Genomic DNA, 26,425 nt, shown 5'->3' on the forward strand with positions numbered 1-26,425 from the left:
CAGCTTTAAAGGGCGAGTTCTCATTTAAACTTGGTTGAATCTTTAATTGATAGATATTCAAAATGATTACACTTCTTTCGTCTTTTTTTGTTTTTTCATCGTTTCTCTTAATTCATTCTGTCAATACAGATACTAAAAACAAAACAATATATACTTTGTGTTCAGTTCTATTTCTTTTCTCATTTGGTTATAATTCCCACGATAAGGACTCACCTTCACTGAAAAATACATACTATATTTCTCCTCCATAAACTGTTATGAAATCATGATGGTAAATTAGTTATGCAAGGCTTAAATTTAAGCACACACACACAAAAAATAAGATAATAAATTTATATTAGCGGCAATAGTTGATTTAAATTTTTTACTATTTTGGTTCATTTGAATATTAAAATATTGCAGAATATGATTAACAATTCTTTTTAATAATTTTTATTAACATTAAAAGAAGAATAAAGGTTGCATCGATGCATTTCTTAAAATTTTCATAATGAAATTGATCAATTCCCGCTCTCTCTCTGTTATAGCAGTAGGCTATCCAGCATTGCCCGATCATAAAATATGCTTAAATATAATATTTTAATTCATGTAGAGTTTGTATTTATTATAGAGCCAATTCTCTATTTATTATTATATAGTATTGATTTCAAAAGTTTTAAAAAAAAATGACTTTGGTGCCATCAGCTAAAATCCAAATCTAAACATTTAGTGCTCCAGCACCGTTTGAGCTATCAATAAATTGATAAGAAAACATTAAAAGTGACTTTAACATATAAATGTATATTAGTGCATGCATTAAAGTAACAGGTTTATCACCTTACTTCCGCCAAGTTCAATTGTTTTTTGTTTTTTTTAATTTTGAACCCTTAGCAGTTACTTTTAATGGCTAAGATCTAAATTGAATTTGTTCCACGGGTCCAAACCTCTTACATATCAAGTTTCAAATCTGTAGACCAAAAATTAAGAAAGGAGTTTGGTAGGAACTGTTCCGCAAACATACAGACAAGGCCGTGTGTGTGTGTGTGTGTGTGTGTGTGTGTGTGCTAGAACTTTTTCATCCTAAATGCTATGCAATTATGAATAATGTAGAAAATACTCATAAATAGAACTGATTGTAAGAGTTAAATTAAACCAATCATCCCATAAGAAAAAGATTTAAAAAAATGAATAATTGATTAATGAAAATTCGTTTTTCAAAGTAATATACAAATTGGTTAAAATTATGAAGTCACTTGCATATCAATGCCGAGTATATTAAAAAGTTTGTTTTAATAATTTTTAAATAGAAAAGGTAATCTTTTAATACCAATGTCAGTGCGACAAAAATATGTAACTATATATATGTGTGTCAAATTAAGTCAGTTAGGTTTTAGAAGTTAGACCTAAATAGAATTTTAACTGGCGAATCAATATCTTATTTTAATTAACCAATTCTTATTGGCTATTGTTGTGTTATATTATTTACACTTACAAAAAGTACCTTGCTATAATTTCTTTTAAAAAATTGTTATTCTGGCTGGGAAGATTGGAAGTCTAGAGAAATTTTTAAATTAAAACCATCTGTCAGCTTACATCATTACTAATAAACCTAAATCTACATTGCTCTATTTTTCTAACAGAAAAACAATTATGTGTTTATATTAACCCTGAGATAAATTCAAGAAATAAGTAGTGTAATTATTTGTAGTTAGTTGTTAGTAATAAAAACAAATTGCGTTTCCTTTCTCAATCTGTTATTTCAATTTTTTAGGTATATGCCAGGAATGAAAAGTTATGGTGATTCAGAAGACTAGAGTAGACACATTTGATCATTTGCATCTTTTACTACAAAGTCACAAATTACAAAATTATTGCAGAAATTCAGCCAATTTTAATTGTGTTATAAACACAAATTTATTTTGAAAAATAAAGAAATCCTCCATTTCAGGAATTTTTAGATGATAATTTGGATTATTCTGTTTATTTGGACTATCATTCTCATTTTGGTTGTTCTTTTCATAACCTTTTAGCTGATGTAACCTGCAAACTTCTTTAGGTACATTTATTTAAACTTAGGAATCTTTATCAAACATTTAATCCACGGGGGAGTATATTATTCTCATTCTGTCAGCCATTCAATCCTCACTACACATGATAATACTTCGACCCAGTCATGGCTTATGGGACAAGAGCTATCTACCTGTGGATTAAATGAAGGGTTCGGTTTGGAATTCCATATAGGTTTACGAGTTTGAAAAAAAAAATGAACCTGGAGACGGTTAGAGGTTACACAAGGCAAAACGTTGTGAAAATAACAGAGATAAGAATAATCATTGAAATAAGACTAAGGAATCTTAGTTGCATGGATTTTGTTTATTTAATAAAAAATTTTTTTTAAAAATGCATGGTCAGAAGAGATGGGATTTTTAATTATTAGAATGTTAGATAATGTTGACACTTTCCAGTTACAGAAACAAAATGGATATCAGAATATAGTTTTTTGTAAAAAACGGAAACTGACTAAAAGTAAAACTAATACGAAACCAATACACTAATAAATAAACTGAATGAAACTGAAAATTTATTTTTATTTATATTATAAAAAAACATTAACAGTTTTATTTATTTTAAACTAGCGGGGGTACCCAGCGTTCCTCGGGTGTAGAGAGGTTTTATGGTAAGAGTATTGAGCAAATTTTAAAAAAAATTAGCTGTAGTAACCAGGCTTGAACCTGTAACGCGAAAGAGGAAAAGGTGAAAAAAAAAAAAAAAAAAGCCAACCGTTTAATCCCCATTTCCACTGCAACAAACAATGTCGGCAGGTTTAAAAATAAGGCTAGTCATGCAAGGCGTATGATGACATTGCAAAGAAAAGTGACCCCTCCTTGTAAAAAACGGCCCAGAACAAATGTTTTTGGCCAATTTTTGGATATTTGTTGGCTGAGAGACTGAGCTCTCAAATGATACCAATTTTGTCAGTGTTGGTCATGTGTGTCGAAAGTTTTAATGAAACATATACACACACTAACAGACGTTTGAGATTTATATTATAGAAGAAGATTAAAAGTACTTATGCAGAATATGGGCCAGGCTTCTGTACTTTCACCCAAAAATTTTTTTAAAAGATGGCATAAAAATTGAATTGCACTTGAAAATACTATCTGAAAATAGTATTCTGCAAAAATACCTTTAAAATAAATAAAACTGCTAGGATTTTTTTTTTTTAATAAATATTTTTAAAAAATAAAAATATTTCAGTTTCATTCAGTTTTTTTAGTAGTGTGCTGGTTTCGTATTTTATTTTATTCAGTCATTTTTCCATTTTTACTTAAAATTCTATTCTGACTTCTTTTTTTTTTGTTGCTGTAGCCAAAAGATGTCAACATTTCCGAATGTTATGTTTTGCCTCCTTTTTTCAGTTAATGCTTAACACCACTCACATTTATTGCACTCTTTCACTGCCTTTATGAATTGGACACTTCTCACTAATGCTGTATTACTTGACTGATTATAATGGTACTAGCAGACTCCACTTGTGCTCTCCGTTCTACTGCCCTTTCTCTCTTTGAATCTTGCGGTTTATGTCTTTCTATTGCACTCAGTTTTATATCTCAGCAAAAGTCTCTTCACTGCCGAAACACTATTTGAGGCGTTACTGTTTTGATTTTTACTTTGTTTTATATAAAACTTGCGGATCTTAAAATATTTCCCAAGTAAGATATTAGAATTTTACATGAATGAATATTGTCTTTTAGCGGAAGAATGCTTTGAGCTGGGGCGCTATGCTTACAACCAGCAAGATTTCTACCATACAATCATGTGGATGCAGGAGGCATTGGAAGTGGAATCCCAAGAATACAACAAAACGGTTGATAGATCGTTAATCCTTGACTACTTATCATTTGCCATGTCAATGGTAAGGAATCAGAATTTAAATATTTTCTTATTAATCAAAGACAAAGGGGGAAAACAAAAAGTCTGTAACTCACTTATCAAATCATAAATTACAAACCACTTTTTAAATCATAAATTACAAACCACTTTTCAAATCATAAATTACAAACCACTTTTTAAATTATAAATTACAAACCACTTTTTAAATCATAAATTACAAACCACTTTTTAAATCATAAATTACAAACCACTTTTTAAATCATAAATTACAAACCACTTTTTAAATCATAAATTACAAACCACTTTTTAAATTATAAATTACAAACCACTTTTCAAATCATAAATTACAAACCACTTTTTAAATCATAAATTACAAACCACTTTTTAAATCATAAATTACAAACCACTTTTTAAATCAAACTAAAAATCACTTTTTAAATCATAAATTACAAATTAAAAATAAGTCTTAATTTATATTAAAATTTCGTTTTCACACACACACACACACACACACACACACAAATTAATCATCATAATTTTTGGAATATTTGCTCTTCAAAAATCACTCGTGTACTGATCCTATTCACTGGGTGGGCATAGGTTAGTGATGACGGTTTCATACTGGCTCCATACATACATTACTAAATATATATTTCCAATGATTGCTATCATTTTAATAATAGATTAGGTGTCCATATAATATCTAAGAATACGGTGTGCATGTTTTGTAATATTATGCGTATGAAATTGAATAAAAAGTCAAAAGTTAATTGGCGTATCTCACGTTTTCTTATTCAACTTTTGTAGAATCTTAGCATTCCAGGGAACCCCAGTTGAAAAACACTGAACTAGAATATCTAATTATTTGGACTACTGTTCTCATCTTGAACGTCATTTTCTCAACGTTTCAGTCGATGTAACCTCCAACCTTCTTCAGGTGTATCTTGTCAAACTCAGGAATTTGGACAGAATTTTGAACAGACCTTTTATTTATTTCACAGAGGTAGCATGCTCTCGTCCTGTCAGCCATGACTAGATAGAAGTCCAAAGTAATTCGCAAGCATATTTTGCGGTTGTCCAAACTGAAAATTGAATCTCCAGCCTTTAGGAGAATATCACTTTTTACAATTGATTTTTCCAAGTAATCTAACCACTGCGCCATCGATCCTTGAAGCCAAATAATATGAATAACCAATCCTCATCACAAAAATACTATTATTCTCATCTTTATTGGTTGTTGTTTCAATGCTCATCTGGAACCGTAGAGATTCAACGTCTCTATCAACTGCGCCACGGGCCCCGAAGGGCGATTAAGGTCGGATTTTTGATCTTATAAATCCATGTTTATTTATTATCTGGCCAAAACATGGTGAGACAACTATGGATGGCAGTGATTGCTGAGAATGCAGTTAGGAGATTCAAAGTTCTTACCTGTTGCGGTTACCACCTGACGAAGGCCAGAGGAATAGTTGGCCGAAACGTCGTGAAACTAATAAAGATGAGAATAATAGCCCACAATAAATAAAAATTAATATAAATAATACTCATCTCAATAACAAATTTTAATTAAAATAATATATATACCATTCGGTACGGACCCGACCATGGAAGATCAGATAATAAATAAACGTGGATTTATACGATCAAAAAAATCCTACCTTGATCGCCCTTCGGGGACTGTGGCGCAGTTGATAGAGACGTTGAATCTCTATGGTTTCAGATGAGCATTGTCTGAAGATAGCGGTTTCAATCCTACCCAAAGCCGGCCAGAGGCTTACTTCGCCAAAATGCAGTGAGACGACGATAACAACTACAGATGGCAGTGATTGCTGAGAATGCAGTTAGGAGATTCAAAGTTCCTATCCGTCGCGGTTACCACCTGACGAAGGCCAGAGGAATAGTTGGCCGAAACGTCGTGAAACAACAACCAATAAAGATGAGAATAATAGTCCGCAATAAATAAATTAATATAAATAATACTCATCTCAATAATGAATTCCAATTAAAAAATAATATAAAAATTATTTATTCTGATTTTTTTCTTTATTTTAAAGAATCTGAAATATTTTTAGAATGGATTACTTGAGTATCTGAATGATGATTTCAAGTCTAAGTTTCTTTTTTAATGCCTTCATAATTAATATTTGGCATATATTGTGATTCGATTGTAAAAATGATAATTATCCAATGAATTGACATTTATCAGTGCCGACATGTAAAACTAAAATTCTTTAATAAATTATCAGGTTTCTAGAAATTAACTAAATAGTAAAACTTTGGTTCAATCATGGGTACTTCTACACTATTGGGACAAAATTTCGGAAATCGTAATATTGAATTTCACATGAAAACAATGGTCTCTATGTATTTCTCATATTTTAAAGATAATTATCTCCAAAAAATTACGAAAAAATTAGAAAATAATTCATTAAAAGAAAATAAAAAAGTAGAATTTGATGAAAACGATCGTAAGACACAGGAGAGTTCAAAAGGGAGGTAATTTCCGTTTAGATTCAAACAAGATGGCGGCAATTTTTACTTGCTAACACAATTAAAGTTGTTTTTTTTTTTTATAATTCAGTAATATTCAGATAATTTTGACTGCATAATTTGGAAGCTACCATTGTAACTTATTAGAATTGACAAAAAAAATCAGTTGAAACCATTGTTTTTTATCTGAAAACTCCATTTATCAACTGCAAAATCTCGTCCCAATTCTGCAGAAGCGCCAAACTCATGATTTCAACTTCATGATAAAAAGAGGTAACATTTAAAATTCAAAAATATATCATAAACTTAATTTCTTCATAATTCTTCAGATTATTGCATGACTTAAGAACCATTACAATTAAATGTTTTCTTGTATGGAAATTGTAACTTCTCAGACAAATATGGATATACTCAATTATAAAATGTTTTTTTAGATAAATCTTTTATTAATAAAAGATATTTGACCAATTCTGCTTTTTTTAACATTTAAATAAATAAATTCTTAAGTTAGGCACCAATTGTTTGGTTAAATTTCTAGCTTAGTACGTTTTTTTTTTTAAACTATTTTTTACTCCTAAAGATAAAACTGCAAAATAATTGAGAAATGTTACTTTGTTTTTTTGTTTGATTACTATGAAAAGTTTTGCTTATCTAATTAAAAATTCATTTTTTATTAAGTTTGACCTATAGATATCAAATTTATTCATTGTTAAAGGGATGCATGAGTAAGCTAATTGGGTAGTAGGGTTAATTTTTCATCTTCAAACTAAAAGTCTCTATAAAGGGATCCATATATGTGTCTGGCTAAATCTCCAAGATCAAAATATTTAAAATTCAGCATCTTTGTTGCAAGGTTTTCTCAAAAATATTAGTCTCTACTTGTATATAAAAGACACTGTGTGTGTGTGAGAGAGAGAGAGAGAGAGAGAGTGAGTTCCCTATAGACTCTAAAATGGCGAAACTGGTTTTCTTTTAATTTCACACAAATGTACTTTGTGTATCTGAGAGTGTATTTAGATAGATTTTGTATTGGCGGTGTTCTGATAGGTATCGATAATCGGAAATGTCCAGCTAAAGAAAGAACAGTCTAATTTTGACCAAAACATCACAAGTGCATTTAAGAAGTTTTATCACCACACAAGCAAAAGGACCAGTCATCTAAAAATCAACATTAGGTTCTTTGATATGACAGGGGCACATTCAAAATTAATGTTTCTGTTTAAATCACAATTGAAGCATGATATTTGACTTTTACATTTTAAACTTTAATTCAAGCCATTATTTATAAAAAATAATTTTATAAAATCAACAGTAGGTTCTCGATAGTGCGATGTAGACTACAATGTATTGTGGATTGAGTTACTGTGGAAAGACATGTGAAGCTTCCTCAGGGTGCACCACGGTGTGTCCCCAATCAGCAGGCAATCAATAGATTTGATTGAAAAAGGGGGGGGGGGTTGATGGCAATAAAATTATTGAAATTGTGAAATATTTGTTAATCTTCATTTAATCCCGGTCAACGTCGGGTTTCTCTACTAGTAAATAAATAAAAAAAAAACTATATCTGTAAACTTTATATGAGCAATGTTTGTTTTAGCCAAAATTAAAAAAAAATATATAACAAAAACATTAAAAATAAACAAAATGATGATTTCAGCACATCAAATGTAAGATAGTAGGGTGGTAGGGACATTCACAATGAAGTAGGTCTCTATAGCAAGAAGTATTATTATTAGAATAGAGGTGAGTGAGGAATCTATATATAAATGAATCAAATCTATTTTCTGCAATATTTATTTGATTAGAAAAAGTTAACGGAGATGGATGCTTAATCCAATAAGTGTTACAATTGTTTGTTTATAGATACAATATATACTGTTGATTATTTGTGTTATGAATATTTCTGGTTTTACATTTTTTTTTCCTTATAGCTATTTCTAATTTTACATTTTTTTGCCTCATGGCTAATTCTAGTTTTACATTTTTTTGCCTCATGGCTAATTCTAGTTTTACATTTTTTTGCCTCATGGCTAATTCTAGTTTTACATTTTTTTGCCTCATGGCTAATTCTAGTTTTACATTTTTTTGCCTCATGGCTAATTCTAGTTTTACATTTTTTTGCCTCATGGCTAATTCTAGTTTTACATTTTTTTGCCTCATGGCTAATTCTAGTTTTACATTTTTTGCCTCATGGCTAATTCTAGTTTTACATTTTTTTGCTTCATGGCTAGTTCTAGTTTTATATTTTTTTGTCTCACGGCTAGTTTTAGTTTTACATTTTTTGTCTCGTAGCTATTTCTAGTTTTACATTTTTTTGCCTCCTAACTATTTCTAGTTTCACATTTTTTTTGCCTTACGACTATTTCTAATTTTATATTTGAGTAAAATATAAAATATTTTTTTAATTTGAACAAAATGATTTTTTACATTTTTAATTTTATTTTCACAAACTGAACTAGATTTTACATTTTTGCCTGATGGCTATTTGTAGCGTTACATTTTTTTAAATGTATAACTAAAAATAAATATCAGGAAAAAAAAAGTAAAACTAGAAATACCCATCAGCAAAAAAAAAAAAAAAAAAAAAATTGTAACCATGAGACAAAAAAGTGTAAAACTAGAAATAGTAATGAAGCAAAAAAAAAAAAAAAAAAAAAAAATTAAAAACTGGAAATAGCCATAAGGCGAGAATGTAAAACAAGAAATAACCATATATTTCTTGTTTTACATTTTCGCCATATGGCTATTTCTAGTTACACATTTTCGCCATATGGCTATTTCTAGTTACACATTTTCGCCATATGGCTATTTCTAGTTACACATTTTCGCCATATGGCTATTTCTAGTTACACATTTTCGCCATATGGCTATTTCTAGTTACACATTTTCGCCATATGGCTATTTCTAGTTACACATTTTCGCCATATGGCTATTTCTAGTTACACATTTTCGCCATATGGCTATTTCTAGTTACACATTTTCGCCATATGGCTATTTCTAGTTACACATTTTCGCCATATGGCTATTTCTAGTTACACATTTTCGCCATATGGCTATTTCTAGTTACACATTTTCGCCATATGGCTATTTCTAGTTACACATTTTCGCCATATGGCTATTTCTAGTTACACATTTTTGCCTTATGGCTATTTCTAGTTACACATTTTTGCCTTATGGCTATTTCTAGTTACACATTTTTGCCTTTTCTAGGTTTACATTTTTGATTTAAGGCTATTTCTAGTTTTACATTCTTGATTTAAGGCTATTTCTAGTTTCATATTTTTGATTTAAGGCTATTTCTAGTTTATATTTTTGATTTAAGGCTATTTCTAGTTTTATATTTTTGATTTAAGGCTATTTCTAGTTTTATATTTTTTGCCTCATGGCTATTTCTTTCATTTATGTTTTATATCACTTAATCTTTATACTATGAAGCCAAACTTTGAAAATAATAATCAGTTACGTTTTACACATTTTTTATACACTTTTTAATAAGAAGAAACAAGAAAACTTTGCCAAAAACTAGATGGCTGCTTTTAAGGCTTGCATTTAAATTCTTTATTTAACTTTAAATACCAATAAATTATTTTGGAGAAAAGTTAACTTACGTTTCTCTTCCTCTGTAATTTGTCATGGAATTTATATTTTTAATATATGATTGTCATGAAATTTATATTTTTAATATATAATTTTAGTATCACACGTTAATAATTGTTACATTTAAAAAAAATAATCTTTTTTAATTTTCCAGCAAGGAAATGCTCGTCTTGCTTTAGTTTTAACCAATGAATTACTTGAACTTGGTGAGTAAACTGTTTCATACTTTTGATTTCACAGCATTAGAGTAAAATATAAATGTTTTTGTTTTTTTAATTTGAACAAAATGTAATAATTTATTTTTTATATTTTTCAATTTTATTTTCGCAAATTAAACTAGATTTTATGATTTCCGCATTGTTATGCAAAAAAGTGACTAACAATAATAATTGTTTCCATTACATATATTTTTGCATAAATTGAAAAAATAATGTTTTTGTTTAGTTTTTAATTTTTGATTTAAATATTTTAATTGGGGGGATTGGAGGCTTTCTTAGATCCCATTTTTGTATATACAGTTTTTTTTTATGAAAATAAGGCTGTAAAGAAAATGAATAAAGTTTGAGTTTTAGCATCCGTTTGAAAATTTGCTTGATTTTGTTTTTCAGTAATAATGAATTTGTGATCTGGGTTTACAAAATTGACTATTTTAAAAATTAAAAGAAATAATTTTCATACAAGACTTTCTTCAATTTTTCTTGCAGATGTTGAATTATTTCATTTTTACAAGTTCTTAAGTTTTAGAGCAATAACTAAGAGTGAATGTAGCAATATCATATGTAGAAATACCTTTTTACTGGGAAACAGAAGAATTTAACACACACCATATTTTTATTTATATTATTTAATTTTTATTTAAGCGTTTGTAGGTGGTGATGGTGGTGGTGGTGGTGGTGGTCATAGAATTAAATTTTTTTTATAGTTTTTATATTATCTAAGTATCAGTTACAAATGCAACCAAATGTGTTCATTTGAAGTTGTATACTTGGATATTTTAAATAGGGATAAAACTGGAATATATAAAATGGGGATGGATTAACTCACTTTTTAAACACATAATATCAATTTATAATTAAAAAAAAATGGGTTTGAATTAAAAAAAAATATTTTTAAAAAGAAAACCATTACAAAAATGTATAGAAAGTATTGTTTCATCCATATAAGACCTGAAGATATTTTCTTGAATAAAAATTAAATTTTGAAAAATTTGATTAATTTTAGTTCCTGACCATCAACGAGCAAAGAACAACAAGTATTACTTTGAAAAACTCATTGAAGAAGAACACACAGGTAGTGATCAGCTGAGAGGAGAAACTGGAGAACCTAAACTCAGGAATCCACGACATATCGATGACTATAGAAATTCGGAGGAATTTTATACATATGAAAGACTGTGTAGAAATGAAGAAACTCAGGTTAGCATTTCTTTTCATCACCATCATAATCTTTATCAATTTAACATCCATTTTATATGCTAGCATGTGCTGGACAGCTTGTAGAAACCGACTTTCACACCAATTATTGTCTTGAGTTTCAACATTTTGGAGATGAGGATTGATAATTTGTATTATTATTCAAACTATGGTTCTCAGCTTGAATATTATTACACACAATGTTTCAGCCAATGTAACCTCCAATCTTCTTTAGGTTTGTCTTGCCAAACACGGGAATTTGCATGGAATTTCGAACAGAAACCTTTATTTAATCCACTGGATTAGCATGTTCTTGTTCCATCAGCCATGATGAGACAAAAATCTTAAATAATTCTTAATTATACTCTTAGTATCGAATTGAAGATTGAACCTTCAACCTCCAGAAGACTTTCTTAGAACCGATTATTACTTTGTACTTATATCCATTGCACCACAGGTAATCAGTTCTAAGAGATATAGTTTTCTGAAGATTTAATTTTTTTTTTTTTTTTTTTACTGTTATTATACCCTAAATAAGGCACAGTACCACTTCGGTGTAAGAGGCTATTATTTAGGATCAAATCTACAAGGATACTACATAGGGAGTTGAGCAGTGAGATGTCTGTTCACATTGCATTTGAACCTCTACATGTCAGTACAGTAAAGGAAACAGAGATCCGGGGGGGAATTTCAAAGTCTAGCAGTTCAAGGGAAGAAACTGTTAGAGTAGAAGATTTTCCAGCATCCAGGTATCTCTATAGTGTTGCTTGTTGGGTTAGGTATTTACGTTGAAGGAGGTACAAATTCATGAAGTTCGTTGGAGCACATTCCATTCAAATATTTGTGAAAAAGGCACAGGGATACAACATTTCAACGAGGAGACAGAAGTTGAAGTTTGGTTGATGCTGCAGGACCAATTAGATTAGAGCCCTGTCTAAGAATGAGAGACTAGTAGCAGATGCACCAGTCCAGATGTAGCAATAATACTCCATGCATAGGCGAATGGTGGCTTTGTAGAGGTACAAGATACTCTCAGGTGTGAATAATTTTCTAGCATGTTAGAAAGATCCCATCTTTTTTGCAGCACCCTTGGCAATGTCCTCAATGTATTTGTTCCAATTTATGTTGCCTCTGAATGTTAAGTCCAGGAGTTTAAACAAAGAGCTTTCAGGTAACATGTAATAATATGTACAATACCATTAATACAATTAAGAATTACTTAAGACTTCTATCCAATCATTGCTGACGTAATGAGAACAATCTATCTTGTATTAAATAAAAAGTCGTAGGAAATTAGTGAAAAAATAAAATGCATATTATTGTTGGCACAGAGTATTCAGAGTCATGTCCCTTGGATTAATTTCGAGTTATCTCCCCTGAACAATACTGGACACGGTGAGAAATGAATCTTCAATTTTGAAATACGAAAAATATTTGAAAATGAGATGCCTCTTTTTCAACCTTGAGTTAGAGCTGATCAGACGTGCTTGGTCAAGCTCTGCTTTTATATGATCACACACAATGAAACCAACAGATCATCGCTCTACTTAACCCTTCATCATCTAGATGAATCTAACTTCTGCAACTTGAGACTAAACCCTTAGACAGCTAACCATTTTGACATGGCGTTTTTTTTTTCTGTACAAGAAAGTTGTATATTATTTTTACAATTTCAAGGATTCTCCATGTTTATCCTGGCATTTCAGGTCTACTCTCAACTATGTCTATGAATTGTTAATGTAAACTATTACATTAGTAATTAAGTTTTTAAATTGTATCATCTATTTGTGTATTATGTATTCCGTGTGTTGGTCTTTAATAAATTTTCTTTGAAATAAATACATGTTTATTGGTATAAATACAGTCATCTCCTTATCAGTAGTGCTTCATTATCATTGTCTATTTTTGTCATTTTATTTTTTTTTTACAACTATTATGTGAAACCATAAAAATACTTATCCAATACAATTGCACCCATGATGGAGATGTGGTAGATCATGTGTCACCATGACAACATATACAATGAAATGTCCAATATTCATTTTGAAGTTATCTATTAGCTGTTCCAAATATTTATTTAAATATTTTAATTTTTAAAACTTGCTTATTTTGCTGATATATACTGATAATTTTTTTTTTAAATATAATGGACTAAAAATCGATTGGAAACATTAAATAAGTTCCTTAATAGCAATTTAAGTTTTCTGTTTTAATTTTTTTTATGAATCCTGTTTTGTAAATACTCCCTTTATTTTTCAGCCAATAAAAAACAGACACAAGCTGAGATGTCGATATGCTTGGTATGGAAACCCTTATCTATTCTACGCTCGTGTTAAAGAAGAGGAGATGCACTTTGACCCTTGGTTAGTGATTTATCATGACATTGTCTCAGATGAAGAAATGGAGGTTGTCAAAAACCATGCACGACCAAGGGTATACCTTGTTTCATTCCATTTTTTTTTTTTTCTTTTTATTATTAAAAATTTCTAATTCTTTATCAGCCACAGCAAAGTATATCAGTTTCCTCATCTAAAAATATCAGTTACTAAGAAATAAAGAAAAATGTTTATTATTAATAAATAAATGACTTAAAGATTTAGTTTAACTAAACCCTCCAAGTGTTCATGGTTTGTCTAGTATGGACAGAAATTCCCAGGTTGGTATCTTGGCGTGCATTTAATCAATGAGGAAAGATGCACCAGTCTTCATTAAGACATGCATCGAGGAGAAGGAAAACTGTTCTGTGGCAGCCATTGCACCAACTGAGATTAGCAGTTGTACTAAAACGTGTAGTTGGTTCTGCACAAAGCCTTTACCACTATAAACAAATCATCTGTTTTGATTTCCGAATAACTTCTTCTGGATGAAGAAGTCTTACAATAAAGACGAAACGTTGATGGACATTTAAATTTGTTTGTTCCTTTTTCATCTCTCTATTCTCATCAGAGTGCTTTTTCCATTATTCTCATCATATATAAGAATAATATGAATATATTTTATTAGATCTTGATAAAGAGATTCTTAATATTTTAAATAGGGCATTAATATAAAACAAAATAAAAATGTTATATTATTAATTCATCAGAAGTTCACAAACAAGGAATATAAAGAAAGATTTTCTTTTTATTCCATGGAGTTTCAAAACTGACATTTTTCTAGAAGTTTAAAATAAAGTTTTTTTTACACATTTTTAAGTGAAAAAATAAAAAAAAACTTTATTTTGGCAGACTTTATTTTTAACACATGCTATGATGTATTAGATTTCTTGCTTAATCTACAATATTTAAACTGAACCTTATTACAATGCAATTAGTTTTCATCTTTTATTTTAGTCTTCCTCCATCTTTAAATTTTCCAGTTAAATCGAGCCACTGTTCAAAACTCAGTCACAGGAAGATTGGAAACGGCAACATACAGAATAAGCAAAAGGTGAGTATGTGATTTGTGCGGCTTGAATCGCCTATCCAGTTTTTAGGTTAGGAGCAAACCTTAGTATAAAATTGAATTAAAATGATATGTGATATTTTAAATAGGGTGGCCGATAGAGTAAGTGTGGTATTATGGTGACTGTTAAAATGAAAGTGTGAAAAACAAGTGAAAGAGAGAAATGAACAGTATTTGAACAAATGGGCCGAAAGGCATAAAAAATTAGTATATAGAGAGGATGAGCACTCACCTGCTACACTTTTAAGTGCCTTGTGCCTAAATATATATTATATTTCTGTTTGTCTGTTACACTTTTTCTTGGAAATTACTGGGCTGATCTGGCTGAAATTTCATATAAACCTTTGTTATGATTAGGTGCAGCAAACTAAGTATTATGGTATCTGTTTGATTCACTGTAACATGTGGGTTGAACTGGCTTCCTTCAAAGGAGGAAGTGTCTAGGGAATATTAAATTCACAGGTGGTTCCTAGTCGTCTGTCACGTTTGCTGCATTTTGATCAAGAAGTCAGTATCTTCAGACTGGCCTTATCTGGTAGCATCAGATGTCCTAACCGGTATTACCACTCTGGGCTAAAGTGAACCTGAGAGCAATGGTAACTAAGGGGCAACTCCATATTCCCCACAGCCCCTAAATGGGGCCTCACCATGGGATGTCTTTCAAAGTCATACCCAGGACCATTTCTTAATTAGATACTCCCTCTTCCACCCTTACATTTTCATAATTCAAAAAATTTCTGATAAAAGCCATTTTCTTTAATCTTTAGTTGGTTACCATATTTTTTCTCTAAATTCTTATTATTTCAGTGCTTGGTTGAAAGGAGAAGACCACCACGTATTTGCAAGGATTAATAGAAGAATTGAGACAATCACAAACCTAACTGTTAGCACCGCAGAAGAATTACAGGTAAATTGAAAATTGTTAAAAGAAATATTTAGCTTTGCTTTGTTTTAACCTGCTGGAGAGGGAAATAAAATAATTTATAAATATCTAACGTTCGCAATCATTTATACAAAATTATAAAATGTTGCATGATCCACTTTAATTCTTTAATATGAAAATTTAATTGTGTATTCATGGATATAATTTACAAAATTTAATCACGTCATTTTTTTTTTTTTTTGTGGCTTATTCAAATTGGCACTTATGAAGGCAATTAAAAGTAAAGAAAATAGACAAAAGTCTGTATGATGTATGTACCAGTCATGTAATAAAAACGAAATAATCAAAAAATTTGATCAAGTAGTTTCTTTTTTTAATTCACGAAAATCAAATTTTGATCATTCACAATAAGTGAGAAAAAATAGCTTTCATACTTGAATGAAAGTGAGGTTTGACAAGGGCGGACAATCCACATGGGAAATTTTTTTTTAATACAACATAAACTTACGAATTAAAACAAAATAATTTATTATTAACATAACGTTTTTTTTTTAGTTTTTTTTAGTAGACAACATTTTTTCAGAAAATAAAATATGCAGATTTAAACAACATTTATATACAGTTTTAATAAGTTCAGAACACAAATTGAGATTACCATCTCCAGAAACAACAAGTTACTGCTAAAAACTTAAAATTTGATTTTCTTTGATAAAAAATACTTGACTAATTTTCGTAATTTTTAAAATGTACTATCTTTATTTATTCCATGGCAAGTAGGTACACAATAAAAGTTTTTCTTCATTTTTGTTTATCGCCAAAAGTGCCAATCTGAGTTAGCACCATTTCTTTTAATACAAATTCCATCTCTCCATCCTGAAAAGTTTACTTCTCACTAGTATCCTTAATGTATTTAGAAGAGTTAATATAAAGGTTATAAGTTTTTGGAATGCTTTATTTTTCAGATTGCTAACTATGGTATTGGTGGTCATTATGAGCCTCATTTTGATTATGCCCGGGTACGTATTTTTTATTTACTATGAAATCTTGTCTTAATTTAGGAGTTAAAAAACAAACAACAAAAAATATCTTTACTTTTTAATTGAAAATATATTTTCTACTCCTGCTCGTTATTTTCCCCAAAAATTGATTTTCTTTAAATTAATTCTAAATATAAACTTTGTCTTTGTCACAGAAAAAAAAAATTAAAAAATGTTTATGGTATTAATGATTTCAATTTTAATTTTAATAAAAAGCTAAGCTTATTTTTTAGAAATAAATGCTTTGTATTTTAAATAAACATTTAAAGTCTAAATAATCTTATGAATTATATCTATTTCAAAATTAGAATCAAATGAATTTGGAGGTACCCCTGATTAAACAATGACCAAAAGAGCACATTTTGCCTTAGCCCTGTTTAATATTAAAAATTTTTTTTTTTTTTTTTTATTTCTAGTTGAATTATAGACAAAGCAATACAAAAATTTTAGCCAAGGTTTTTCCTCGGCATCAAAACCAACAATCTAGGCCATTATTGAGGTGATTTCTTTACTGAGATATGCAGTACCAGGAGGTTCACTTTCCCAGGCTTTAGCTTCTCTCTTTGAGAATGAGTTAGTTTATTGCTAATCCCCTGGCACACCTCTACCGGGGAATGCTGAATTGCTTACCAAGGCATTTTTTTTTTTTTTGCAGACCAGAGTGCTTTTCCTCTAGGGTGCTGGCTCTCCAAATCCTACTTTCTGACACTTGTGTCACATTATCCAATCATAGGAAGGAGATAAATATCGATATATACATTTGTAACTTTGCTTTCACAAACTTTTTCATTAAATTCAAGTAGAAATAAAAAAAAAAAAAGCCTTGTTAAGGTAAAATGTGTCCTTTTGATTGTTGCTCATTATGGGGGTGCTTCAACTCTATTTGATCCTAAAATTATCCTTACACTGTTTTCTTTTGCATTGCTCAATTGAACTTATAGTAGATTGGTATGGTGCTCAAATACAGTCATTTACAAAAGTTTAAAACCAATCTCTGTAATGTTACTACATCAGGGTTAAAAACAAAATAATTTCAATTAAAAATTAAAAATGTAATAGGTTAATTTTACTTTCAGTTTTGTATATTCTGCTGTTTTAATGCAACTAAATAAGTGAAAATGTCAGTATTTTGTAGTTCACTTATTTGCTTTCTATTTGTGATTAGAAGTAGAAAGACAACATGTAAACAGTTGTTGCAAAAATCAACGGATATTTATTTTGATCTGCACTTTTTTAATAGCTTTTCTCAGTGTTTCAACATTTAAAGGTTGCTTTTTCCGAGACATTTTTTTGGGGACTATTTGTCCTAAGTATTTTATGTTTAAGACTTTTGCTTTTCTGAAGCCAGTACAGTGTGGTCACTTTTTAGACAAAAAATGGTGCATGGCTGTCGAACAATAGTATAAACACTATCATGCATGATAATAGAGCACTGATGAATATGCATATTCTCTCATACTTGGAAGCATTCTTCCTTTTCTTTTTTTCTGATGAGGGACTACTTATCAAGACTAAAAGCCACTTGAGATTAAGGGTTAATAACTTGTGAAGATGATTTATGACACATGTTTATTGACATTAGATTTCAAGTAGACTATGTTGTAGCTCTCAAGAAAGCAATGTTGTGGCAACAGGTTCTACAGATAGAAGTTCTTAGAAAGAAACTCTGTTTATGAAAATTCTGCTTGATGGAGAAAGACAGGAAAGTTCTTTGCAGTGATTGTAACAAAAATGAAGGAGGGACCAAAGATCGAGACAAAGATCATTCTAGACTAGATTACAAAAAAGAAATGCTCCTCTGAATGACATTTTCTCAGAGTTGGCACTTCTTACTCTATCTTATGATGCATCTGACTCTTATAAAGATAGAGGGTTGCATTGGAAGTCAGATACTTTCTGGATTGATAGAATGATGCAATCATTTTTACAACAACTTTAGCTAAAGATAAGTTTTTATCTTTAAAATCTGGAGTAAAAAATCAGTCTTATGAGCTTATTAAGACAAGAGGTTTCCTGTAGAAGAGAACTATTCATTTCAACTGGAATAAAATAAGGATAAGTATTGGTGGTGAAATGAGAGTTTCAGTTTTAGGTGTTAAGAGAAACTTTTTCTACTTTTCCATGTTGCACTATATACTTCTGATCAAAAGAGAATTTAATGTTATGAATAAAGATTTAAAAAAAAAAAGACAAAACTTTTAAATTGGCACAAACTTTAGCACTGACCACATACTTCATATCAAAAGATAGAAAAAAATTAGCAAGATCACTAATACTCTTTGATGTGCAGCCATAGAAAGTTGTATCATCTACATTTCAATATTATGTGCTTCAAACTTTTGACCATCAAGAACTACTTTTATGGAATTATTAGAAAGAAAGTCATTGCAAGATATTCCCTCACTAGCAAGTCTATGTAGTAATCCTTTGTGCTATATAAAAGGTCTTTGATATTACAAAAACTATTGCCTTACAAACAACGTTTCCATTGAGAGATTCACTAATCCTATACAATATTACAGTTAGCATGTCAGTAGTTGATCTTACCGTATGAAATCCACATTTTCTTGTCACTAAGTAAATTGCTTTTATATAAGTGATTGGGGACTTCTTGATTTATCACCAATTAAAATAACTCAAGATGCAAGGGTACTGATCAATCTGTTTTAAGAAGAAATAGAATGTAGCAGTTCTAGGTTTGAATATGACACAACTAAATCATCTAGCTTGCTAAGCTGCAGCATTCACTTGCAGTAGGTTGTGGTTGTTCCAAATAAATTTGCAGCATTGTGAGATAAGGATTCATCTAAGTCAGTCCATAGCATACCACAACCATCAAACTCTGAACATGTATAAACTGACTATTACTTCCAAGTCGGCTTTGACTGTTATAAACCAAGTACTTGGTTGGTTTCCTCTCCTCTCTGCCATCCCTGTAGTAGTGTCAGTGCTATTGCCTTGTGAATCAAATCAATTCCACAAGGACTCCTAGTGTAGTGAATAATGTACTTAGTAAAACTCAGTTGTGATTTACACTCTTCTAGAGGCTGAAGGTTCAATATTCAATGCAAGTGACACTCAAAATACAATTGCGAATTACTTTGGATGGATGACAGTATGAGAGCATTGGATTAAATGAAGGGCTCCATTCAAATTTCCATGCAGATTCCCAAGTTTAACAACATATACCTGAAGAAGGTTGGAGGTTTCATTAACCAAATCGTTGTGAAAATAACATTCATGATGAGAACAGTAATTCAAAGATTCCAAATGATACAATGAATCAGTTAGATAATAATGAAAATTTGACTAAATTATTGGAGTTTCCTTTCAGTTGACACCGGTTTAACCTTGACCTTCATATGCATACATGTCATTCTGTAAACTAATATAAAAAAAAAAAAAAAAAAAAAAACCAAGTTGTTCAGTTTTTTGCCGGTGGATTTATTTTTTAATGTTGGATGCATATTTTTTTTTTTTACTTGTTTACAAAACATTTGAATAAAACAGCTTAAGCAAAACATTTGAATAAAAAGCTATAGTAAAACATTTGTTTATTAAAATTGCTTAAGCAAAGCATTTTAATAAACAAATGATGGATAATTATTTTACATTTTAATAATTATATTATAAGTTGGTTTTAAAGCCAAACCTCACCATTAGTTGGCATGAAAATATAACATTTTTAAGAAACGTAATTATTATTTTTAGCATTGGCTCATAAAACTCATGTCTTGAAAAGTTCTTTATTTTAATTCAAAATGACAGCATTCACAGCAGCTTTTTTTTATATATAGTTTCATGCTAATTGCATGCTTGAAATCGTTGTTAACATGTAGAGCTGCAAGTTGTGTATTCTATGTATTTATACCCAATTCTTAAACTTCACTGACAGCACATTAATATATTTTTTTTTTTTTTTTTTTTGCTGGGGGATTAGGCATCCTATCAGCTGCCAAACATTCACCTGCTATCTTAGACTCTCCAATCGAGAAATCTTTTTATGATTCTGTCCTCTTAAGTGCAATTGTTTGTATCTCTCTTATACTTGATTCCTTAGATATATTTAGCAGATAGTTTTTCAAATTCTTTTTCATGTATCTAGTTTCTCCTATAATTACTAGATTGATGAAAATTCTTCTAAGATTCCAAAGACCTTGGTATTTCATTATCTTCTCCCTCTCGGCTCTGTTTAAATGGTTCATAGAGTGACTTAACAAAAACCTTTTGATGCTAAATGATGTATTAATAATAGCAGATGCAACACAGAGTCATTGACTTATGCAGAATCATATGTAATACTTTTGAAAATATTTAAAAAAAAAAAAAAAAAAATTTCTAGTTAAGTGGTCTTAAATTTGAGTCCATGTCAATAGCATCCAAGATGGCCTAAGATCAAATCTATCAAAATGTTTTTACTATGTTTGAAAATTTTGTGGAATATAAATTTCATTTGGCTAATTACTTTAAAATATGTGGTCAATAATTTAAAACTTTAGTTGTATACAAAAAAAAGAAAGAAAAAAAAATTAAATTTTTAAGTTTTAACCTCATAACTCTTCCGTAAAAATGAAAAAATTTAGACTTATTTAGAATAAGATTGACATTCAAATTATTCAGACTATTATTTGATCTGAATAATAGTATGAATGTTGTTGGATATTATTCTCACAATGTTTTTGTCAATGTACTATATGAACTTCATGCGCATTTTTATGTTGAACTTTGAAATCTATACAGAATTTCAAACTGAACTCTTTATTTCATCCATGGGTGTAGATTGTTCTCGTTTGTCAGCCATGATTATATAGAAATCTTAAAAAAAAAAAATAAATAATAATAATAATAATAATTACTTCATTAAGATTTCAACCTGGTTTTGGCTGATAAAAAGAGAACAAATAAAATAATTTCTATTCAATAAAATTATTAAATTAAAAAATAACCGGTTATTAAAAAATAACACTGAGATAATGCTTCAAGCCTGCTCTCAGTTGGGATATCCAATAAAACTTGCTGATATTCTGGATGTATTCACAAAGACTTTTCAGACTTGATAGATGAAGCAATTATTTAGAATAAAACTGCAACTAAGTAAATCTTTACATTTATTAAAATGTAAAGATGTAAAAACAAAATATAAATTAGTGTTGAATGATATGAAAATTATTTTTAAAAATTAAGATTATTTTTTTAATACTTTAACATTTAAAGAAAAGAATGTTTTAAACTTGAAAAAAAAAGTAATGAGAAAAAAAGTAATGAGAAACCAGTAGATAATATAAGAATCTTGTCCAATATTTCACCAAACTAATTTAAATCTGAACTTAAGTTTCTCTTTTTTTAATTTTGCTGATCAATGTTGTATCCATTGTTTTCTTGTTTTGTTTTTTCAACCCAATGCACTTGTTAACCTCTCTGCTTCTGCACAACTAATAACTAATCTCGTTTGCATGGACTGAAGATATTCTCGAGGCATGTTCCAGAATTTTTGAGATGGGGATTGATTATTTGTATTATTCAAACTATTGTTCTCATCTTGAGTGTTATTCTCACAACGTTTTGACCGAGTTAACCTCTAACCGTCTTCCGGTGAATTTTTTTGAACTTTGGACTCATTACGTTGAACTCAAAAACTTACAAAGAATTTAAAACTAAACCATTTACTCAACTTTTTTCTTTTCACATTCTATGAGCAAAGTTTTCGATAAAGGGGGAAAAAAATGCTGTTATTTTTGGTTAGTTTTTGACCTTGAATTCATTTTTTTTTACCTCCCAGCTACTTACATTAAGTGGCTTCATTGTCAGAAGTAATCCTCCCTGCCAAAAAAAAATTAATTGAGGTAAACTATTTTCATTCTGCTAGCCATGATCGAGTAAAAGTGCTTAAGGAATTTTTATTTTATTATTAGAATCGCCTGTAGTGAGGATTGAAGCTTCAACTTCCAGAAGACTGTAACTTAGAAGTCATTGTTATTCAATACCTTTATCTATTGCACCACGTAGAAGAATAACAGTCTATCTTACGTATTAAATAAAATATTTAGTTCAAGAGCCCATATAGGTTACAGGGTTCAATAAATATTCCTAAGCTCGGCAAAATGTAGCTAAAGAAGGTTGGAGGTTATATCGGCCAAAACGTTGTAATAATAACATCCAAGATGAGAATAATCGTCCAAATAATACAATGCATTGGTAAACCTGTATTGATGATAAATTATTTTAAAGAAAATACAGTTGGGAAATTAGTCAAAAACAATTAATTTTACTTTATCAGTAAGTATGGTCCTAGACCAGAAATATGCCCCTTTCATATCAAAGAACACACTTTTAATTTAATGGTTTGAATTAAAGTAATATCCAGCCCTCATTTTAGGTCCAATCTGGTACCTTACTTCCTGAAAATGTAAGATGGCTCCCACTAATTATTTTACTCACAACTAATATTTTTGTCAAACAAACATGCTTGGATTTAAGATAAAAAGTTAAGCATTTTTTTTTAATACAAATAGAATAGAAATTACTAGGTAAACTAAAATAAATTTATTTTGACTAATTTCCCAACTGTATTTTTAATTTATATAGCCAATAGTAACATCTACCAAATTATTTAGGCATGTTATCATCTGGTACGTTTGCACTTTGTGCACTGGATTTCCATAAATGTTAGCTCGGGCTCAACCAGAAGCTAACGTAAACCACCATAATATGCTAAGTGTTGATCAAGTTGATCAGCTAATGAAAAGACGATAACAAACGTGCTTAGCCAATAAAAATCGATGCAGACAACTTTTAATTGGAAGAAAAAAAAAATTAGTTTTTAATCACACACAAATTTAATCAGTTTGACCCTAAACCCTCTGTTTTTGTTGTTGTTGTTGTTGTTGTTGTTTTATTCTAATTAGTATCTGATAATGTAATTTTTGTTTCATAGCATTTTTAAATTTAATTGGCGCTTGACATATTTTGGTAGTTTACGTCAGCTGCCAGTTAAGCTTGCGTCAACATCATGGAAATCTAGTTCACAGAGTACAAAAGTATCCATCATCTTTTATAAATATATATATTTGATTTTTTTCTGTAAAAACAAAACCTTTAACATTCTAAACATCTGGTATCATTCTGTATGACAACAATATGCTTACAATTAAAGACACTAATTTATAATGTAAAATATGTGTTACTTCTGTAATTAAATAAAAACTAATTGTGTTTGCAGAAATTAGTATTTACCTTTTCAGTACATTAGGAACTCCTATCTAATTGTGAGTAATGTTTTCACAAAATGCTTTCTGCAATTGAAATCATATTAAGCAAACTTATAACGTAGGATCCTTTTAAAAATATATCTATTTAATATAACTTTTTTTATTTATGCAACATTTTTAGCTGTATATGTGCATACATGTTTCAACTCAAGCCTAGGTTTCTTCAGGCCAAGTTGTTAAAATAAAAATGAGAATACTTTTTGACAAAGGAAACTTTTTAAACCAGAAAATTGACCAGAATTTCATTGTCTCAGACATCTTTAATGGCTTTATTATTTTACTTATTTGGTTGTTGTCCAGAATTTAGCCTAATTAAAAAAAAAAATAAATACAGAAAAATCTTTATGCACGTACCAGTCACGAAACAAAAATTTAATATTCCGAAAAATTATGTAAACTGATCAAGTAGTTCTGGCTGAGATAATTTTATAAATATTAATTCTTTAATATTTATAATATACTTTAATTTTACCATCTTGGATCATTTTGGTAAATTTAATTGCAATTTTTATTTTATATATATATATATATATATATATATATATATATATATATATATATATATATATATAAATAAAAGCAGGGATACCCTGTGTTGCCCAGGTCATATAAAAATAAAATGATGTTGCATTTGACAACACTTGCTAAATGAGTTTCGTTTTAGTTTAATTATTTTTACTGTGCAATAATTTATATCAGTTTTAAAAAAATTCACTGATGTCGATGCACTGCTATGAATTTGGAATATGGGCATGTGAACAAGAGAAAAAGAACTATTAAGCAGTTATGATTTAAAAAAGAAAATATTTGTGATTATATAATTAATATTTGTGTATTTAATAGTAATCTGATTTTTAAGTCAACCCTCAGCTAAATCAACCGCTGATAAAATAAAATTCGATTTCTTTTGAGCAAAGTAAATAATACAGAGTACAAAAAAAAAAAAAAATTTTTAATATCTTTTAACGTTGTTAAAATGCAAAAGCTTACTAAAATAAGCATTGTCAAAAACAAATTATTTTTAAAATTTAAAAAGTTAAAAATAAAAAATGAAACGTCCGCTGCAAGGTGGGCCAAATGCAAAAATAAATATTTCTCAGTCGATGTCTTAACTCAATAGGCCACGGCGACAGTCATACCATGACGTTGCAAATTTATGTAGTTAACGTATCAGGAAGGTGAAGTGGTTTACGCATGCGCAGATGCTGAAATCGTTAAGAAAGAAACGATTTTACGTGACTCCCGACTCCATCAGATCCTACGGTCGTTAAGGTAGAAAAAGATCAATATTTTGTTCTAAATTTCACATATGCGCCCATGTCCTTACCCTTTAAGACAGTACTGAAATCATTCTTATCTGATATGGATTTCAAAAGTTTTAGCAAAACATACAAACATACTAACAGACATCTCTCTTATTTAATAGAAAATAAAATAATTTTTTAAGATTTTTAGCTATACCCATTACAAGGCTGATTTTGATCTCTAGTTCGAATTGTTATTTTCCCCATTTTTATTAAAGACGGCGGACTGAGACACACCATCGCTTACTTTGATTTTCTTAGTAAAAAAAAAACTACTTGATCAATTTATGTGATTTTTGGAACATGATATTTTCGTTCCATTACAGGTACATACAAAAAATTTTCTGTAAGTTTGTTTTTATAATTAGGTTGAATTCTGGAGAAGAATCATTTATTTTATTTGTCACTTTGAAGTATTCAGAACTCACACTTAGTATCTTCTGATTAATACTTACATAATTCCAGTTTAATTTTAAAACTCTACATAAGTTAAAAAGAAACAGTTTAATTTAACGCAACCAGAACTTCGGTAACTATAAGGTTTTGAATTTTATTTTTATGGATCTAACCTATGTGTCTATAAAGACTTAACATATAAGGATTACTAACTCTTTTGGGTTTTATTATTTAATGAATAAAATTTGTCACTAATGAGTTATGTAAAAATATAACTCATTGATGGCCGAGTTTTTGTTTGGCTGTGAAACATTTTTCAATCTTAAAAAAAAAAAAATTATTCCAAATTTTTGTAAAGTTTGGTTGGGCTTTCTTCTTTTTTTTTTTTTTTTTTTAAATTTTTCTCAAGTGTTGCCTCAATTTAATTAGAAAACATTGTCTCACCTTTACTTTTGCTAAGGAATTTTAGAAAGAAACCAACATTGCTTAATGACAAAGTCTTTAGAGTGAAACAATTTTGGTACAACTAACTTTGAATTCGTAGGTTTCCATTCACAACTAATTGGAATCCTCTGAATTATTTTATGAAAAAAATTTACTAAAAAAATAAATTAAAACTAACTACTGCAGATTATGAATCCTTAAATAAAATGTGATTTTTTGATTTCAAATTGAAAAAAAAAAAAAAAAAAGAAACTAATTTTTCTTTTTCTTTTTTTTA

At 29.4% G+C, this 26,425-nt stretch overlaps 1 protein-coding gene across 4 annotated transcripts in view; it reads left to right on the plus strand.

Annotated features, from left to right (window-relative positions):
- The window catches only part of LOC145279689 (prolyl 4-hydroxylase subunit alpha-1-like), a 105,403-nt gene that overhangs the window by 61,747 nt on the left and 17,231 nt on the right, over window positions 1-26,425 (plus strand). For 2 of the 4 annotated variants that reach the window (XM_080130965.1, XM_080130963.1), the window contains exons 4-10: window positions 3,735-3,895; window positions 10,115-10,166; window positions 11,182-11,375; window positions 13,632-13,805; window positions 14,731-14,801; window positions 15,624-15,723; window positions 16,662-16,715. In XM_080130965.1, coding sequence (XP_079987091.1) covers window positions 3,735-3,895; window positions 10,115-10,166; window positions 11,182-11,375; window positions 13,632-13,805; window positions 14,731-14,801; window positions 15,624-15,723; window positions 16,662-16,715 — 806 coding nt within the window. The remainder of the gene's footprint in view (window positions 1-3,734; window positions 3,896-10,114; window positions 10,167-11,181; window positions 11,376-13,631; window positions 13,806-14,730; window positions 14,802-15,623; window positions 15,724-16,661; window positions 16,716-26,425) is intronic. The other 2 variants (XM_080130966.1, XM_080130964.1) reach the window with 1 other exon arrangement.

This window comes from Euprymna scolopes, chromosome 7 (genome assembly GCF_053919585.1).
Source record: "Euprymna scolopes isolate OS-2025 chromosome 7, ASM5391958v1, whole genome shotgun sequence".
NCBI classification, from domain to species: domain Eukaryota; kingdom Metazoa; phylum Mollusca; class Cephalopoda; order Sepiida; family Sepiolidae; genus Euprymna; species Euprymna scolopes.